The sequence below is a fragment of the Colossoma macropomum genome, unplaced genomic scaffold (genome assembly GCF_904425465.1).
Source record: "Colossoma macropomum unplaced genomic scaffold, Colossoma_macropomum, whole genome shotgun sequence".
Taxonomy (NCBI): domain Eukaryota; kingdom Metazoa; phylum Chordata; class Actinopteri; order Characiformes; family Serrasalmidae; genus Colossoma; species Colossoma macropomum.
The window spans coordinates 24,829,781-24,850,575 of NW_023494805.1; the positions used below are offsets into that span (position 1 = coordinate 24,829,781).

A 20,795-nucleotide genomic window follows, 5' to 3' on the forward strand; every position below is an offset into this window, starting at 1 on the left:
CTACTCCATTACCACTGAACGAATCTGCATGAAAATGCCAGCCTCATGCGCTTCTTTGCTGTAATGAGCTTCAGGACTGTGCAAGCTGTCTGTGTGGTAAGTAATATCAGGTTTGTTTATAGTGTATATGGAAGCTAATTCATTTATCTTTGTTTTAGAACTGATTAGATCTGATTCTGATTTAGCTTTGTTTTATTATTAGAGGGTAAAATATGTTTCTTTATTATTTCTCCCCCCCCCTTTATGCTGATTAAAATAGCACCTTCAAGAGCGATGCAGAAGAGCGGTTGTTATGCTTTTGATAAAAGTCCCTTTTTTGTAAATATGATTTACACTATAGGGTATGTGTTTTGTGCTTGAAAGAGCATAGCTACACCTTTTCTTTTCTTAATTAATCAAATATTCCTTTAGTAATAAACCAATTGATAGATTATGGAAATTATCGTGGTGGGCAATATGACGATATTTTATCATTCTTGTGCTAAATTTTATCATGTGCTTTTCAAAGTATATTGTGGATATTGTCCTTACTTAACGGGCCCATATCCTATATTTTTGTGCATTTTGCTGTCTTACTGTCATAAATACTACTTACATGATTTTCTTCCAAACTCTCTGTATCCCGTAGAATTAAACTGGCTGTTTTTGTTACTGTGCCCTTGAGACTGATATAAGTAAATACAACAGAGCTGGTTGGCTGCCCTGTATTATGTATCATTCAGAAAGCAGCCTGCGCTGAAACAGTCTTGTAACTTCAGCGTGAATAGCAGGGCTAAATTGTCGTAGCCTTAGCAGACGGATGTATGACATCACAAAAACAATTAATTCGAAATGGGCTGTATTCGCAGCTTAATTTTTATATCTGGATTATATGGACTGTGAAGTAAAGGGGATGTTTTGAAAGTTTACCATACATACTACTTTAAACTCTTTTACTTAAAAAAATGAGAGGTAAATTCAGTCGAATACTGAGCAACTGGACTTATTACAGTGCAATATATAAAATGTTGAATAGAAATCATTTTTGTAACCCCACATCCTCACAAGATATGACTATGTGCATGTGTTTGTATGTGAAAACGGATGCTTTCTTCAGAAAACTGCATGTGACTGGGCCCAAGGCACACATACATGCACATAACTCGTAAACAATCATGCAACTATTGTGACACTAATGCAATACAAAGCAGCAATACAACAGCAGTTCATGCATTTTCCTTGCCACTAGCTTGTGTCATCAACCACAGAAATTCATGAGACACAAATGAATTGAACTCATTGTGGCCTCGTGTGGAACCAAGAGAACCAAATTAGTAGAAGCATCCAGGACATACCTTACTCCAGAGCATGTGCTCAGAGCAACCCAGGACGAGGAGTGGTCTCTAACGTGCCCATGATAGAAGCAATGGTCCTAGAAGGAGAGAGAGAAAAAGAGAGAGAGAGAGAGAGAGAGAGAAATGAGGAGAGAGTTTGGTGAGCCAGGCCTTGAGGTTGGGGCAGCAGGGCTAGAAATCAATGCTACATGTCTAGATCCAGTATGTTCTTTTGAAAACAGAAAACAGAAGCCTTTCAGCTGGGGTGACATTTGAAACTAAAATAATCCGGTGGAACAGTCTAATCAATAGCTGCTCTCGTGGTGATATTTATAAATAAAACGGGATTTTCCACCCTGTTTTTATCAACAGACATGCTGACGGTGTCTCAGTTGGAACAGAAAAGTGTGCTATTATCGACCTTTGACATCTTTTGGGTACGCCCTCATAATAATCACTCCCCCCGAGTCTTCTACTAGCATTTGGAAAATAATTGCTCCACTTAATTTTTCTGAAACAGATCCAAATTGTGCGTGAGCGTCTTTGGCTATTTAAAGAGCTCCTTCGAACGATTGGAGCGTGAAATTAGCTCATTTATTTGAACAGAGAGGAAGCAAGGCGGGACACTCATGCGCAGCGGACACACAAATCAGCTGTCACTGGAGACACTGGCTGACAATCTAGACTGCTGCGTATCTCATTGGCTATTCAGTCGCCACTGCACCAACAGGAGTGTTCCAGACTAATGTATACCTAGGAGGTCTCTAAAGGTGCAAGCTTCATATAAAACGGGTTCTTTTTCTACCAGTATATATGGGAGTCACACAAAAATACTGATTTTGCTTTAGCTATTTTACTAGAATACAAGCACTATTTTCATATTTTATTCCACAAAACAGTGAGATTCCTGTTGTACTGCTGATAGAAATACACTATGTGAGACTTGCTTTGGTGTTACTTAAAGAAGAAAACAGAACAAAACAAGCTGTCACATTTGTAAGACATTTTATCGTAGAGTACCCAGAAATTTTGGTTTCATTCATTTGATTAATGCAAACCTAAATATCATTTTTTTGATTTGCCACTACTTCACTGTGTCATCCACATATACAAACTCAGAACACACTTGTTTATTGGTGGTTTTGGATAGCAAACTGGCTATATTTGTGATGTTTGTGTTGTAGACATCATAACCTCTGGTTCCTATCACCACTATTGTAAAGAAAATCAGTAAGTTCCTCTACAATCAACCACAATCAATTTCAGATCAAACCAGTCTGAATTTTTTTTTCAGAATTGCATCTGAATGACTGAATTATATAGATATTTTGAAAAATTGGTGCGATTCCCCTTTAAACAATAACAACCATTGAAACAATATAGCACTTATAACTGCTTTAGTTATATGTGCATACCACCAAAACACTTAGGACTAAAAACAGTGTAACAAAAAGAAGAACCTGCACAACAGCAGGCTTAAAAATAAACAACGTAATGATAGCGAGTCCTGTGAGCTTTCCAATAAGACTTCAGTGGTAAAGTGCCTGACATTTATAACCACAAGGTTGCAGACTCTGAACAGCTGGGAATTGTATGTTTGTGTGTGTGTGTGTGTGTGTGTATGTGTGGTGAGGCACAGAGAGAGAGAGAGAGCAGCAAAGAATACATTCAGAGAGGTTTTATGAAAAACTTCCAACTTCCCTGTCTAAAGGTGCTGTGCAAACCTACCAATATTTGGCCCTGGTTGCTAATCCAATAGTACATCAATTAAGACGCCTTAAAATGATGATGTAGTTAAACCCCAATTCACTGTGTCTTCATTACATTCTTGCCTGCGGAGTCAATCTGAACAGAAACTAAATTATGCAGTAAATGCTGTACATTAGTGTCAAATTAGCTATTTGCCAATCAGACCAAACTGAACACGGGGATATGCCTCGAGATTTTTAGGAAGAGATACACACACTGTATTACCAGTACAAAGGACATGGATTCTAAGCAGTGTACGCAGCATGAGTACTTGCTGGTGGATTGGAGTTACACTCTGGATACACAGGGTACTGTCAGGGGCCACAGCTGTCATGTTTGTCTCACAATCTCTTCATTTGTTTCTCATGTTAGTGAGGGTGCTACGATACATATAACCTTTTTTTTTAGATATGGCGGTTGCTCCTCTGCGCTGCACCCCAAACCATTTATACTCTCACAATGAAATTTCTGTCTTCCAAGTAAATTACATGTACTTGAACATGCACATGAAATTACATGTTAATTATCACTGCTGTCGCAACAAAACATCATATCTCCAAAATGGTAACTTTATTGGAGAAGGAAAATATATGTTTTTAACTTTTCATGTGACAGGATTTGATTGAGTGATTGTGGACCATTTCTATTTGTCTCTGCATAATGAAATATCTGCACAATGTGAAGGGGACTGGGACTTTTAAAATAACGTTAAAAACAGTTTTGATCTGACAGTGACATTAGACTTTTACCAAGTGCTGCAGTCTTGTTTTGGCTGTTGGACTTCACCCAAAAATTAAATGACCTATATTTCTATATATGTGTGTGTACAGTGGTATGTAAAAGTCACTTAGAACTTTTGCCCATGACTGTATATATCTTTGCCATTTTTTTTCTTCTTACGGTGGAAAAAACAAACAAACACAAAATACAAACAATCAAACAAAAAAAACACCAATACACCAGTTCAAGTTTTCCCCAACTTGCCTGATTGGGCAAGTGAGCTGAAAGTTTACTGTTCCGTAAAGAGGTTATACTGTTCTGAATAATTTTTTGTAATTCTTAAAATAAAAGCTATTGGTTATTATTATCATTATTGTATTTATAATCATAAATATCTACAGTTTACATTATATAATTATATACAAATATAAATTTTACCTTTATTTATGTGTGTGTGTTTCACCAACAAAAAGTAAAATGAGATTGCTAGATTTAATTTGATGCACAACTGGATTAAACTATTTTTTCCATGGTGCGAGGGTGTTTGGACATAAAAGTGAATGAAAGCAACATCAAGTTGTTCCCTGAATAGTTTGTCCCCAAAAACGTCAGCTTGTTTGCTTGCCCGACTGAGCCAGTGATTTTTTAACACTGCTGTCCTAACTAAGCATTTCACTTGCTGAGGGCAACGTTAATATGTTAATGTGTTAATATGCTGTGATTTTGTATATCATTACACCTACACATTTTAGAGTCACCTCACTGACACTATGCAGATTTATTCAAATCAAACGCAACCTAAACTGGCAACAAGACATCAAAAACGTTTTTATACGGGGATAATTGTTCCTCTTACAAAACACCAGACCAAGCCCTTTTAAAAAAGGAGGGCAGTGTCTTCAGGCCAGTGCAATAACAGAGCCACATGACTGAAATTAACAGCTGCAGTTCCTGCTTAGCCTCCCCTTTAACAGCTGAAGCAGATGTTTCCTAATAAAGAGACAGAGAGTAGTGCTCGGAAGACATTCAATATGAAATAATGACTACTGGCCAAAGGCCACACATTTCCTCTCTGTCCACAAGCACGTTAACATTTTCACAGCCATGCATCGTCTAATTACCGACTTGCTTTATGCCAGCGAATTAGAATAAATCTGAATTGGCTTTAATATCCAGGCCTGACATATAAAATTGAGTTCTAATAATGTGTGGCTCTGTGTGATGACAGTGTGATTTGCCAACGGCACGACTCACATTCATTTGATTTCCTCTAACGTATTACTTTTTCATTGACACTGAAAAATACAACCAGTCCTTATCCCTGAATAGGTATGAATGCATGTGCACATGTGGGTAGGGGTTATTTTAACAATATTAATATCAGTTAGCATAGAAGACACACAAGAAGACAAAGAGAAAAAAGGAAATACACTCATTGAGTACAAACAGAAAAAAAAAAAATTCTTTTAGCCAGTGTGACTCAAAGATGCAGACACTAGATAACAGCCCATTCTGCTAAAAAAGACCTGAAACTACAAAGCAGGTGCTGTGTATGCTCAAGGATCTGCTTCAAAGCTCCAAATACTAAAGAGAGTGAACAAATCATAAGCATCTATAAGCAACTGCTAGCTCAGATATGAAAGATGGTATAAAAGTTACATTTTTACATGACAACTGTCTTTTGTTTTGATGTGAAACTCAAATGTAAAGGCCACAAATAGAAACTGTCCTATATATTCTGAATGTACTTTATCTGAATGTTACTTTGAAATGCTGTTTAAATAGTAAAGGTATTGATGTGTATTGCTATTTTGTCCCAATTTATTTATTATTTTCATTATTTATTAGTTTTCAGTTTCACAGGCAAAAGATAATCCAGCAGCACAATGGTATATAATAAGTTTAAAGCATAATTAAGTTGATGTGTGCAGTCTCGCACAGTAATAAATGGTTTGATGTTTTAATGTAAAAAAGTGGAGCCTTAAAATGTTGAGTTCCCTTGTAACAGTAAGTTCTCAGCACAATAATTTGCGTTGTAAGTTTAATGAACTCAAATTTTCAGACAACCAAGTCATTGCTTTTTTTACCACTTCATACGCAGCTTAGACTCTGGAATCAAATCTATTTGTTTCATAATATGGATTTTTTTTTACCTCAAGTATCAAACAAAAGGACAAAACTACACACACACACACACACACACATATATATATATATATATATATATATACATATATATATATATATATATATATATATATGTGTGTGTGTGTAAAATTTTGATTTTAAAACATTTACTGTAATTTCTTGTTAGCTTTTTATACTTGCACCCAGCACTTCATCGTTTTTGTCTTTGTTTTGATTTTATTAAGTTATGTCTCCTTGCTTAGTGACAGGCAATCTGATCACTCCCAGAAACGAACAATGTTCCATCTTGAACATACTGGTCATAAATATGTGGATCATGGCAATTTGCTGTCATCCTGAAAACTGCTGAAGAACTGTTTAAAGCGAACAAGACATGCACTCTATTCCACTTTCTTAGAATAGAACTTATTTTCTCTTGAAAATGGTTGAAAATGGTGGGAGGGTTTTATTCATGAAACCTTGCTCTTCAAAATTTTGTGTGCAAAAAAAATCTGAAGCCACATCCTATTTATTCGCATGATATTTATTCGCATACACAGACCGAAAAAATGCACCTTGCAAGGGCATCAAGGCCAGATGTGTGCAGGATGTGTTACACACTCTACGGTGCATCATTTTCTCATCTTAATTGAACCTGGCAGCTCACACCTCACTGTTGTACAACAAGAACACAGGTGACAACTCTTCACACCTTTCTGCAAGAGTGTGCAATAAAATGGCCCAAATAAAACTGCAGTCGGCAGCAAAAAAATATTGTGAAAAAAAGGGCCAACAAAAAGTCTGCTGTGACTTTGAACTGCGTGTTTTGAAGCTTTCAACAATAGCAAAAAGAATGTTCTCAGCAGAATGGGTTGCCCTCGATGGTATTTAGTGTTCATGGCTAAATGTGAGAGCGTATGTGAGTGAAGAGCATGTGCTATCAGTTTATGAGCAGCTCTGCTGTCTTTCAACTATACGGTCATGAGAACATGTGGCTTATGTGAGAATGATGCCCTTGGGAGGGAGAAGGGAGAGCAGACGAGAGTCAGAACAGAAACATTAATGACAAATGGAACAGAAAGATAAATGCAGAGAGAGAAATAGTGAGATAGAGAGAGACAGAGGGTGAATTATACAATGACATACATTGCCTTTTCCCCAACAATATTCATTTTAATTTATTCTCTTTAGTTACTGATATTCTAGCCAGATAGTTTGACGCAGACAGTTCTTAGAGAGCAATTATGGAATACAAAACTCATTGTAGTTTTTACAGCTAGCTTGGGAGATAGACAGTAGGGGTGTCACTATTCACAAAATTCAGAATTTGATTTGTTACGATACAGTGGTGCCTTGATTCAGTGTAATTTTTGATATAGCAAACATACAGTTGGGGAAACAAGTATTCAGACACTTCTGTTTCTGTTATTTTTCAGAGCACATACAAATGCTGAAATTTACACACATAATGTATTTTGACTTTGTATGTCATCTACAGTAAGAAGCAATTAGCTTTTTGGCAGCATTGTACTTCAAATTTGGCCCGTTCCCCTAAGCAAACCACCTTCAGTTCCCTGAGGTTACAAATGTACCTTTGTTGGACTCGCAATTTCAAAAATCTCTATACATTTTCCGTCAGGAGATTGCCTAGGTCTGTCAAACATCCTTTCCTTTTTTTAGAAAAGATTCTTGAATTCTTTTGGCTGTATGTTTGGGATCACCATCTTGTTGAAATGAGAGAGAGAGAGATGATCCTTAAATATATGCCGATACCGAGTGCTGACACCGAAGCTAACTCTATCTAACCTAACTAACCTATAAGTCCTGATATTTACAATTACATTTTTAAAATATTTTATTTTGGTAAAATCTATGTTCTTTGTCCCAAATGGAATATACTTAGCTTGACTAAATGGCATTTACTTGTTGGATTATATATACTTGATGCAAATGGCATTTACTGCAGAATTATATATATTAGCTGCTTTAGAAAACCTTTTTTTGTTTATTTACTATATATATTCAGCATTTACTATTATATAATTAGTAAATAAGTAAATGAAAATATCTTTATTGTGCAAAATAGTTGAAAAGAGAACTATACAATTTATAGTTAAACCTGTGGTGTGTACACATAAGTACACAGCAGGTTCTCTGGCTTGCCAAAAACGGTGCTACACATTGTTCTGCATCCAAATTTTTCAAGTTCTTTGTCTCATATGTGCGTCTTGTTTAATCCCTACATCTCTGAGTGGCAGATTCTGCTGGAGTTCAGTAAATGTCACCGTCGTTCATGGTGTCAGTAGCAGCGACTCTGTGTTTTTTATGGCTTCGTCGAAGCAATGGGCCGCGAGACCCCGCTGCTGAATGATACAGCTCACCGACAGAGTCTAGTGGACACTAGTTGGTGTCGGTCATAGGTATCGGTATCTCCATCGTCCATACCGATACTGCGATTAAGTGCCAGTATAGGTGCTGATAACAATATGGTGTCAGTATTGGGGCATCACTATATATATATATAAATGTGTGTGTGTGTGTGTGTGTACACGTATAAAAATATGCTTATGGTACCGATCTAATGTCTAGCTAGCAAGAAGTCCACTATCATATATCGAAGCAGCACGCTACACAAAAATTGATGTGGCAAAAGAATTCACAAGGCAGTTAACCCATTTTTACAGTGTTTGCTGTATTTTTCTATTCTCTTTTATTCTTTCGGTGGGGTTAATGTCTTAATTAAGAGGTTAGAATCCTCTCAAACCCTCTGTAATTTGCACCCTAGAGGGAGTGATAAAGAAAGAGAAAAAGAGAGAGCATAAATCTTTGCTTACAGAGTGATTGGCTGTGTGGGTTACAGGCTGGCCGTCTTCATAGTGAGTTGCAGTGAAGTCTTTTCCCAGAAGTTCCCTAACATACACACACACACACACACACACACACACACACACACACACACACACACACACACAGAAATAAACAAAGACAACTGTTTACTTTAATTTTTACTCATGAAAACATTCACACTGAAAACAGCCCAGAATATTTTTCTGGTCAAACAGCCTTATCGCTCACAATCTTCTTGAACATATTTCTTCTATAGCAGAGAGCCACGGTCTTGGCAAACCATGTGATTTTGATCAAAACCTTTTGTTGCAACGATAAGATGTTTTGCCTGGCCACAATATTCTACCTTCTCCTCAGCCAAATTCATCATGTTACGAGAAGGACGGCCATGAACAACAGCAACTGGACGGTCCAGTAAGATGAAGAATGGGCGTTGTGCTCTTGCACCTTTCTGACTAATACTTGCTCTACATTCAGATGTGAAACCGATCTACAAAACACTTTCCTTCCCCCCTTTAGAAGCTCCCCGAGCTTCAAAGCAGAGCGTTCCCTGATCAGAGAGCATGCTGATCCCAGCCGCCACCACTTCTCCTCTATTCCATCAATCCTCCACTTTAGAAGTGAAATCTTTCTCATCATGCTTTCACAAAACACAAGCATGATAAGAAGAGAATGGCCCAAGCTACAGTACAGTGGTGTGGTGCTCAGGCTTCAGAATGAGGGGAGAAAAAGAGAGAGACGGCCGTGATCCTGTCAGAGAGAGGCTATGATTAGAGGGAGACGGAGTGGAAAATGTGAGGATCTGCTCTGCAGCCTAATCACCACATTTATTCTTCACCTCGCTCTCTCCTCTCTCTCTCTCTCTCTCCTATACACACACAGGCAAGCACACATATCAGCCAACATAATACAAGCATCTCCAAAATCAAAACTTTACAGGTGAAGGCAAAAACATTCTTTACTTTTAATGTCAGCTCATGTAAAGAGATTTTATTCCAAGCATTTTTTGGAGTGTTTCTATTGGTCCATTCATTATGAATTTTTCCCATAATTTACAGCACAGCTGGTCTCCAAATGATGTAGAAAATAAAAATAAAGCAACAATATGTTGTAGAATGGATATAAACACATACATATACATGACAAAGCCCCCCAACACATATTACAAAATATTTTCGACACATACATATAAGCATTATGATTCTTCATGCAAGTCAAGTCACGAGTCTTAAGGACAGAAATTTAGTTTAGACTCGATATTAGCTGGAGGGATGGCATTGTACAAAAGAAACTTATACTAAATGTCAAATGTTTTATTCCTTTACCACACTAAGGTTGGTGGCCCTAATTGAATTTATTTTGTTCATGTTGTTTCTGAGGGTTGTTACCCATCCAGAATTTCCCTGTATTGTCCAGGTTTTTGGCTGCCTGTCCAGGAAAAAACATTATTTAATTCCTGGACACAGTGGAACAGTCCAGTAATTCAAGTATTTTCATAGGTTAATATTTCTTATGAGTAGTAGTATTTCTTATTCTTATGATTAGTTCAGATTATACTGTATAAATGTGTTGGAAAGTCACACTGCTGGTAGGATTTTCTGGCAATAGGTAACTGATAGCTTAGGTTCTGTTGCTAAACTGACATCTATCTTAAACTGCACCATAAGCATTGCTACCCATCCACTGAATGTAGCAAATATCAAGCCACTGATTGTAACGGTGGCAGACGGAACCAGACGCTCACAGCAGAGGCTTTAGTTAAGAACTTTAATACCAAAGAGGTTGTCCAAAATCACAGTTGGTAAACAGAAGCAGACAGCCGAAAATCAGAAAACCAAAACAGAGCAAAAGGGTATAGCTAGAATCGAGTTAATAAACAGAAAACGGGTCATACACAGGATAGCAGTCAGAAACACAAGTGCAGCACTCAGTATGCACATACATGTGACAATACTTTGCAAGGAACCTAAGCTATAAACCTGGGCTTATATACTAAACTAACAAAGTAAACAAGGAACAGGTGTGAGTGTAATCAGTAGTCCGGAGATGAGGAGCACTGACAGGTGGATCGGTGAGACTCCAGAGTCATGTGATGCGGCAAGGAGTTCTGGGAATTGGAATCCTGGGCGGCCCATTGGCCATAGTTTCAGAGAGGCCGGAGAGAGGCATGACACTGAGCGAGTTACAGTGCTGAGCTATAAGTCTCGAGTCAATTCATGAGTTAGTTAATAGTGAGTTGAGTTGCGAGTCAACATTTATGTTTTTCGAATATCAGCCCTTTATTTTCCTTTTTTAACCAGCCCAGTCCACATGGTGACAAAAAGACCATGATTTTTCTCATAATAGGATTATCGGTCCCCAAACTGAGCTAAATATATGGCTACATACACACAAACAGAAACACTGTAGAGTGGACATCAATGCGTACATGCAGACGTAATGACATTAAGCCCACTCCCCCCTCACCAATACACACAAACACCCATGCACAAAGACACACACACACCCCTATGCTATAACATATGTGGCAGTGGAGCATCAAGCTCAAGCTGTTGTAATTGCAATCTCTTGGCTCGGATTGCTGGACATGGCGGTGGGGGTGATAGATGGCTTTTTGGCTAAAATAGTGCTGCATTTGCATGATGCCCAATTCCCCACCACAGCCACAAATAAATAGGCATCATAAGTGCAGCTGGTAGAGACTGAAGCACAACCGTTGACATATCACCCCTGTGCACTAGTCATTACCCGCCAGTGCCGATCTTAATGGAAAATAAATTATACATTGCAGGACTTCCTGCAATAACTGAGCGACAACTAATAGTAAACAACTATATGTGAATAGAAAATCTATCTATGTGTGTGTGTAGAGAACAAGAAGAGAGAATTGCCATTTCCTAATACATGCTGTATCCGTGACCAGCGCTTTCATACACAGCAGGTTTACATTCACAGCAGGTTTAAATCCAATATTCGGTTGTATGAAATTGCACTGCAGCTTTCAAACCTTCGAAACACTGGAAAATAAAACATGAAAACGACACCAAAACGACAGAGTGTGAAATCATATGACACAGGACAATGAATAGAAGTCTGAAGCTGTCAGAAATGTAGAGAGGACTGAAATAAATCTCCCAATATGACTGTAGCAATCACCAGACAACATGACCTTTAGCACTCAGCAAACGCAAAATAATGCTTCGTCGCCGAGCTGCGATGTCAATGCAGACTGCCACTGTGATTTGGGAGACTGATGTGTGTGTGTTAGTGTGAAGGCATGAAGTTCATGAGGAGTGGAGGTCTGTGACATTTTGAACCACAGAATGCTGTTTTTCGATTTCATTCATTTGTTCATTTAACCTTTATACTCAGGAAACAACCCCTCTTTTACAAGAGTTTATAGAGAAAGATTAAAAATAATTTAGAACAAAAGGTTAAAGCAAAAGACCTGAACGTACAAAACTAACATTATATTTAAAGTAGGAACTCTTTTTAACAATAAGAAACAAAAAAAGCCTTAATAAACAAATATATTAATTAATAAATAGAACAACACCAAGACATAAAGGTAAAATTCAGAAACATAAATCGGTCAAGGCGTTTGTGTTGTGACAAGATGTGTTTAGTGTCTGAAGTTTGCTTCTTTAGTTTTGCATTTTAACTTACAGTTAAAATAATATCTAACAAGTAAAGCAAAGAAACCTTTCTGACGATGTATCTAGAAGGTGGGTTGGAATTTTGAGGGCAGGTTGTTTTAAACTGTTGTTTTTTCTCATTAGCTGGTGAATACAGAAAGAAAGCAGATAGCTAATATTCCTGACACACTCTTGAAAATGGTGCAAAGGTGCAAAAAAGGGTTCTTTGTGCGTTGCCCTAGAAAAACTATTTATGGTCCCCTAAAGAACCTTTCAATAAATAGTTCTTTTGAAAAACATGTTTGCAAATGAGTGTGGATGTGAACAAGCCTTTTATAGTTTAAAGAACCCCCACATAAAGTAAATGTTTTAGGAAAAATCCTTAAATTGGTAAATAACATTTACATTATACAATAAAAGGTTCTTCACAACTCACAAACTCTTTTCTCAAGGATGGTTCTTCATGGATCCAAAAATGGTTCTTTTATGGCATCTTTCAAAGAACCTTTCGTGGGAACTTTTTTCAGAGTGTAGGAAGCTAAATATCCTAAATATCCACATAACAGTGGTAACTGTCCTCAAATCTTCATTACAATGGAGAGAATGGATTACTGAAATGAATCATTAGATGAAAAGGATAACAAGCTAAAAGCTAAAGTTAGCAAGGTAGCAGGGTATCTAGATACCGTACCTCAGTTTGGGTTCTTTTCTCTGACTGAGAGGGTAACAACTTGTGTCTGGTATTCAGATAGAATCACTGTTTACTTTACGATTTTGTTCGATGACCAGGGTGAATTGCACTAATTGTAGCTTGGTTATGTTTATTAGCCTATAGAATAGTGGCTAGGGATGTGCATTCCAACTAATTTTGATATTTGAGCATCTTTAAGAGTTCATAAATAGATATCTAGTAAACTGCAGGTAAGGAATGACAATGCCTCCACAATCCCACCAACCCCTACCCCCAACCCCTGCGAAAAAAGTAATGGACTGCATTAGAATGCACTGGTGTTGGACAACAATATAGCACCATGCAGAGGAATATACTGGAAAATGTTTTATTATTCAAAAACAGTCAAGGGAAATTGGTAGGTTTTCACATTGAATGAGTAACAGAGAATGCCTCTTCAGACAAGCTATTGAGCTAACAGAAGAAACTGGTGTCATGTCGGATACTGATGAGGGCTACAGGAGCTATTTTCTCTTCAGTGGATAATGTGCCAACATGTTATTTGTCTGACAAAAAGAGTTTCATTGTTTCTGGACTTAGCTTACATCAGCTAGAGTAGTTGATTTTTCAGTGAACTTTTCCTTCAATGGGTTAACTTGTCAAGTACTTCTTTTAAAGGTCAGTGGGCAGTGCTCCCAGTGTGTTATTCCAGCAGCAGAACAAGGGGACCGCCCCACAGTTTCACCTGCTCTCAGCTGCACAAAAGCCCAGCAACACCCTGGTCTAAGAAAGCCTCTGATTAGCTCCTCCAATTAGCCCAGGCTTAGCGCGGAGAGAGCGGCAGCTCCCAAAGGCATGTGGGTAAACAGCTATGTGCTCTCCAAACACAACCAGAGGGAAGACAGATAATAGCAACAACAAGCCCTCTGCTGCTGAGAGCATCAAAGCACTTTAAATTGTGTAGAGCGCACTATCACGCACTGCTTTCTGGCCACATACGCTCTCCTGTGGCGTTCCTGCTGATTTAGGTTCAGCTTCTTCTCTGCCAATCCTGTACTTAATCCTATCAAAGCGAATGTCTCACTGGCGACTCACTGACTTCGGCGATGGCCTCTTTAACTCGTGTAAATTTGCCACCACAGGGGTTATGGCACATGCATGTCCACAGTGCCCGTAGTAAAAAAGATCAGCATATGTAATCAGAGCTTTCTGTGTGCTACAGTGTTTTCTATCACTGTACAAAAGATGCATGAGGTTTCCTTTATAGTTGGATACACTGGATTTTTTCAGAGTGCTTTTACAAATGGATCCATAAGCACTTATTACTGATTCACTTATTCAGATTAATGATGAAACATGACTGATGTATGGCTTTTTTTCCAAACTAAATATAAATGTACACATTTATGGCTTTGTTAGATCACATTTTTACATATTAAATACATATAATAGCATTGCTGAGAAATCACATCATTAACGGAAAGGAGTAGATTACATAGCAGAAATAGTCACATTTTTCATGGGCCTCAAAGTGAAAGAGCCAGCCTGCTCCCAGATCAACACCAGAGGAGCGTTTTACAGTACAGAAGTCTCCAAATGATTCAAAACAGAAAGTAATTATAACACTTCAGTAGGTTAATAGCATTAACCAGCTGGGCTGGGCTGAATAATTTGAATATTCAAGTATTTGTCTGTTATATTGGTATTTATTTATCTATCAATCACCATTCTTTAAGACACAAAACAGCATCCTAACAGCCCACAATAAATTTAATCAGCAAAGGCCTTTGATAAAACAGTTATTGTAAATACAGTATATGGAAAATGCTAAAAATGAATAAATTATAGAGCTGCTCTGCAACTACCACATCAACAAGTTAACAACTGAGTAAGTTCTTTATTTATTTCTTTATTTTCAGTTAATACTCCATGTTTAAATTCAAATGCATGTTTGATGTATCATATGGTACATATAGAACAAAATGTACTCGCTTGTGAAAACAAATACAAGAATTCTAAGTGGCACTTGGTGCATCTATTAAATGTGTTAGGTAAACAAAGGATCTGTTGAGGAAGGTATTGCTACATATATTTCATGTATTATGCTTAATTGGTCTTTTTTTAGAGCCACCAAAGACTATATGGCCATAATTTGTCCCTTTGATAAATCCAACCCAAAAACACATTTACATTCAACATTCAAATTATCCTCACACTGTATTTACATTCAGATCACTGTTATCGGCTAACTGTTGTGACACAGCTGCGTTGGATCATGCTTTGCAGGTTAGACACCTCTGCTCTATCCATGTGGAATGGCAAGTAGTGTCTCTGGTTGCACTTGTGCTTTAATGGGGCTAAAAGTATTCCGCGCCAAGCCTGGAGCTCAATATTTCAGCATATGAGCGCTGGGCAGGAGGAGATAGTGGCTTCTTTGGAATTAAACTCTGCTCAGCTGATGTAATTCCTTTTAATGAGCAGGCCCGAGCCACGCGACACTTCTTAACCGGACGCTGCTCTCTGTAAGAGCATGTGTATGTGTGTGTGGGGGAGAGTGTTTGTGCTGTAATCTGCTCCTCCTGCTAATGATGATGATGATCAGTCCAGCTAGGGGCATGTTAAATAGTGAAGGAGAGAGATAGTGAAAGAGGGAATAAAGAGAGAGACGGGGAGAGAGGCCGAAAGGAGAGAAAGTGTCAATCAATTTATCTTGGGGGCATGAAGTTGGGCCTAGGAGAGAGAGAGAGAGGGAGAGAGAGAGAGAGAGATAAAGAGAAAGAGAAAGAAAGAGAGTGAGAAGAGAGAAAACCAGACAGAGACCAGAGAGAAAAAAGAGGAAGAGAATATAGAGACAGAAAAAGAAAAAACAAAAAAGGAAAGAAAAAAAGACGAGAGATAATTATTATTATTATTATTATTATTATTGTGATTGTTGTCATTGTTGTTCTTATTGATTATCACTTATTGTAACTTCTTTCACTCTTTTTCTTTACTCATAATCCGCTAAATAATTTAATTTAGTGTTCTGCATTGATGATCAGAGAGAGAGAGAGAGAGAGAGAGAGAGCGAGCGAGCTAGGGTGGTGCCTTGGTAAGAAAGCATACAGTTACAGAAATCAAGAGACTGAGTAGAGAAAATAAGATACTGAAAGTGTGTGTGTGTGTGTGTGTGTGTGTGTGTGTGTGTGTGTGTATTCTACAGCGCTATTTTGAACGCTATTTTGAGTCTGGAAGAGCTGTCCAGTGGGCTTTGTAGATTAATGTCTTTGTTTATGTGCAGCTGCACAGAAGATTCTAGGACAGTTTTGTGTGTGGGACTGTGTGTGTAAGAGTGTGTGTGAGAGTGTGTGTGTGAGAGTGTGTGCGTATCTCTCTGCCAGAATTAAAACAGGTGCACTTTATTAATCAGCAGTATGTGGAAATTACTCACCACCCTCATTTGAAACGGTTTACTTCCTCCAAATGAATGGATGCCCTGAGAGAGCCCAGACCATCTTTCTTTAGTGCGGAGTATGAAAGCACAGCTCAGTCCACCTTCCCTTCTCCTTCTGTTTACCGCACCTAATAAAGCCAGTGTGTGTGTGGCACGGTAAACAGGAAATGCCAGGCTGGAGTGAGATGTACTGGAGTGGGCAAAAAACGTCATTCATCTCTCTCCTGTTTTGCTATTTGTGGAGGGCTACATACAAAAGCAGTTCATAATGCAATAACAAGGCCTGCCACTATGCCTTACAAAGTACTGAAAATGGCTGCATTTCCTTTTTGCTTAGCAACAAAACAGGTGTAAGCAGGAAATCTATGTGGGTGTGAATAGAAAATGAAACTCATGTTCACCACACATCTACTACCGCCGGTGCACCACAACCCAGTTTTAACGGCTCACCACATAGGAGGTGTGGTTACTTTTATTAGTAACGGTAGCAAGCATCAGCTATGGGGTTCTGGTAAAATAAAAAAGTTTTTCCCTTCAGTCAATCAGTAATATTTTTTGGTGTCTAAGGTTTGTTTCTTTAGTTTTTTAGTTACAAGGCTAATATAACATCAGTAGCATCCATCCATTAGCATTTCTTTGTGAATTCCAATCTGGCCTTCAGATTCTTACTGCTGATGTGCAGTTTGCATCTTGTGGTATGGTCTCTGTATTTCTTCTCTCAGTCTTCATGTTGGTTTCTCATTTTTAACAACAAATCCAATCTTCAAAGGTGAAACCCAGGGCTCAAACCAAGAGTCAACATTCAGAGCTATTATTGTTTAAACAATAAATTTAACAGGGCACACTTTGGCAACAAGAAACCCCTGTCAGTCACATGTTCCAATATTTTTGTTCAGTTGAAAAATGGCTGTAACAAAAGCTAATATATATATTCTAAGTTGTTTAACACATCTAGATGTAAATATCAGAAAACAAAAGATGAAATTCTGATCTATCGTCTTCTCTTTTCATCTTTTGATCTTAAACCCAAATGTCTTCAGCACAAAGCGAAAACAAAAGAATTGGCCTTGATATTCCAATGGTTTTACAGGAGACTGTATATCACACTCTGAAACAGGAGTGCCTAAACATGAGTATGTTGCCAAGACGTATAGTTAATTATGACAGATGTAGTGCAGCTTAAATGCTGAATAGGCTACTCTGCCTGACATTAGCTATGTCCAGAAACAGTGAAAACACATTTCTGTGACAAACCTACATGTTGGTATATTGTCCATTGAAGAGAGAAGATGCCATGTAAAATGGTAAGTCCTCATCAGCCCTGATGACATCTGAACTGTTACTTATCCAACACAAAAACTACATTTTTTTATTATTTATTTGAATAAAAAACATGTATTTATCTGCTCACTGCTACACTTTTGTGCTACTGATTTTTAGCCTTGTAACACCTTCAGCCCTCAGTTAACTTAAACCGAAATACCTATTTTTGGTTGTTTTTCATGTTTTTTTTTCCTTCAGTGTGGTTAACTGGACATCTGTTTATCAACTCTTGTGGATAATCAAATACTAAAATTAGTTGTAATGCATGTCCCTATTTAACACCCATTCATGCTGAAGTTATAAGGAGTGTTTCAACAAATAAAAAGAGGTTGTAAATGGTCATGTAAAAGTAAATACCGACTGCTGCTGGTACATAAACCTACTCAAGCTGAAAGCTGAAAAAAGTGGAATATGTAAATAGACTTGCTTATGTTGTTTCTGATACCAGTATGACATACTGGTATCAATAAACACAATTTATTTATTTCTGTTGATACAAATAAGGAAACGGTAAATGACATTTTACCAAACATTAATCTGAATGCGTGAACGTCTAATGCTTTGTCCCTTTAGCAAGCTGTCTTGGCATGAAAAAAAAAATCTTTCCAGACTGCTCTTTTTCCTTTCTTTCTCTCGTTTAGAGAAAACCCTACAGAAAAATAAGAAAATGCAAAAGGCGTCATTTAATGTTAGACAGATTTAGGAGAGACTGACTCTTGGAGAGCTTGGGGGTGACTTAATAGAAACCCATACTTTGCCTTGTTTTCTTTGTCAGTCATCTTTGAAAGTCTGCTATTTTTCCCCGACTGTATTATTGAATGCATCTGCAGCTTTGACAAGCTCTGCTGGAAGTCAAAGTGACGGATGACAGAATATCGGAATGCTCTATACTGGATTAGCAGATCACATTGTGATGTTTATTGAAACAAATAACTTTATCTACGGCGGTGGGGTATTTCCGCCCAGACAGGACAATATGATAAATCAGTTCGGGGATAAAGAGAACATTAGCTCAGCAAGAAGCACACTTTACACACACACACACACACACACACACACACACACACACACACACACAGTGACATCCTGTACAGCAAATGTTCTCTTTTTCATTGTGTCAAAACATGGTGCTCATTTCCAGGTTTTCAAACACAGTGGACATAGAGAGGCCAGCTGCAAGCTGTCTGAAGGTGAAATGGTGCCAAATCTGAGTGAGTGAGCGAGCGAGTGAGAGAGAGAAAGTGGGAGAGCGAGAGAGAGAGATGTGTAGTATATGTGTAGAGAAATGACCCAGTGACCCACTAAGGGCATAACATTCCTTCCCTCTTTTAAGCAGCACCATCTGTGGGCAATCAGCTCATACAACATGAACCATAATAGTTAAGACAAAAGCTGTGAGTCAGAGAGAGGAAGAGAGAGAGAGAGAGAGAGAGAGAGAGAGAGAGAGAGAGAGAGAGGGAACGTAAGGGGGAGGTGGAATGAGGGGACAGACATAGAGAGAGAGAATTAGGGGTAGAGGGAATGAGGGGGAGAGAGAGACAGGGTGAGAGAAAGAGAGAGGAATAGAGAGAGAGAGAGAGAGAGAGAGAGAGAGAGAGAGAGAGAAAATGAGGGGAGGAGAGAGACAGAAAGAAAATTAGGGGAGAGAGAGAATGAGAGACAGACACTGAGAATGGGGAGAGAGGGAGAGAAAGAATGGGGGAGAAAGATCTATATATAGAGAGAGAATGAGGGAGAGAGAGACAGTAAAAAAACGAAAGAAAGAAAGAAAAAGAAAGGAAGGAAGGCGATAAAACCAAGTTCACTTTTTTCTCCTTCCTTCTTTCTCTCGTTCTTCTCTTCCACCGTGAGTGCTCCTTTTGGGCTAAGGCTAGAGACGTGGCAGGATATTGGGGGCAGGGTGGGGGAGGGACTATAAATATTTCAGTGCTAACAATACAGTGAGTTAGCTGCGCACTGTAAGCCTGCTGGCTTCATGCTCAAACAATCATACGCACTGTTCCCCAGTGAGGAAAACACAAACTCCATACCTACAGGCTCCAAGTTCTCTGTACTGCAAAGCCTCCTTTCCAGCAGAGGATCAGTTACACAAGCAGAGCAGCCAGAAAGTTTGGAAACAGTCACTGCTGAAGAAGGTTTCTGAGAACCGTTCCGCCGTGGATTTCTCATCCAAAAACATGATTCTGGATGAGCAGTTAGATTTGACTGGAACAGTGAACTGTGTTCCGCTCACATGGCTCTGGCACAGCGAGGACTTAACGTACTACAGTGACAGTTTGTACTGGCAGGAAGAACACTTACACTGTCCAGCACAGCTGAGCAATATTCAAAACGCTTCATTTTGCAGTATCATTTACAAGCTATATATCACACTTGCAGCTGACACCAGCGTTCTCACGTTTTCCTTTTCTCATGAATCACTTAAAAAGTTTCAAGTATAGCTGTTATTTATGGTACTCGCTTCTCTATGGCTATGTTCACATTACAGGCCGTAATGTGAGATTTTTTGTTCAGGTCAGATCTGTCTGCCTTGGTGGTTCAGATTTGTGTTTGCAAGTGGCCCATATGTTTCATTAGTGTGACCTCAGCCCTGAAATGAATGACCATATATGAGACATGTATCCAGTCTTGGACCACAGATTAGATTTAAAATTTGGACCAGAGATCAGATTTTAAATCATATTTTTGTATTCAAATCAGATTTGTGCCACTTCAACCTTGTAATGTAAGCCTCTTTAACTTAGAGTCCATATCCCACATTTTTCTTTTTTTTCCACAAGGTCTACTTATGACGTTTGTGTGGCTTTATGTTCCAAAAACAGTCATTTTACATGACCCTTTTCCATTCTTTCCAGGCTGAAACACTCCTTATAAGTGTGAATGCGTGAACTAACCTGCTGCAGGCTGAAATGGCATCACAAAATATTGACGACAGGGATTTATGTAAATAGGATAGTTATTATGATATCAGCTTATTT

At 38.4% G+C, this 20,795-nt stretch overlaps 1 protein-coding gene across 3 annotated transcripts in view; it reads right to left on the reverse strand.

Moving 5' to 3' along the window:
- adam19a (ADAM metallopeptidase domain 19a) overlaps nt 1-20,795 on the reverse strand; it is a 95,365-nt gene that overhangs the window by 34,745 nt on the left and 39,825 nt on the right. For all 3 annotated transcript variants that reach the window (XM_036596592.1, XM_036596594.1, XM_036596593.1), the window contains exons 4-5: nt 8,744-8,819; nt 1,335-1,411 (exon numbers count right to left, since the gene is read on the reverse strand). In XM_036596592.1, coding sequence (XP_036452485.1) covers nt 1,335-1,411; nt 8,744-8,819 — 153 coding nt within the window. The remainder of the gene's footprint in view (nt 1-1,334; nt 1,412-8,743; nt 8,820-20,795) is intronic.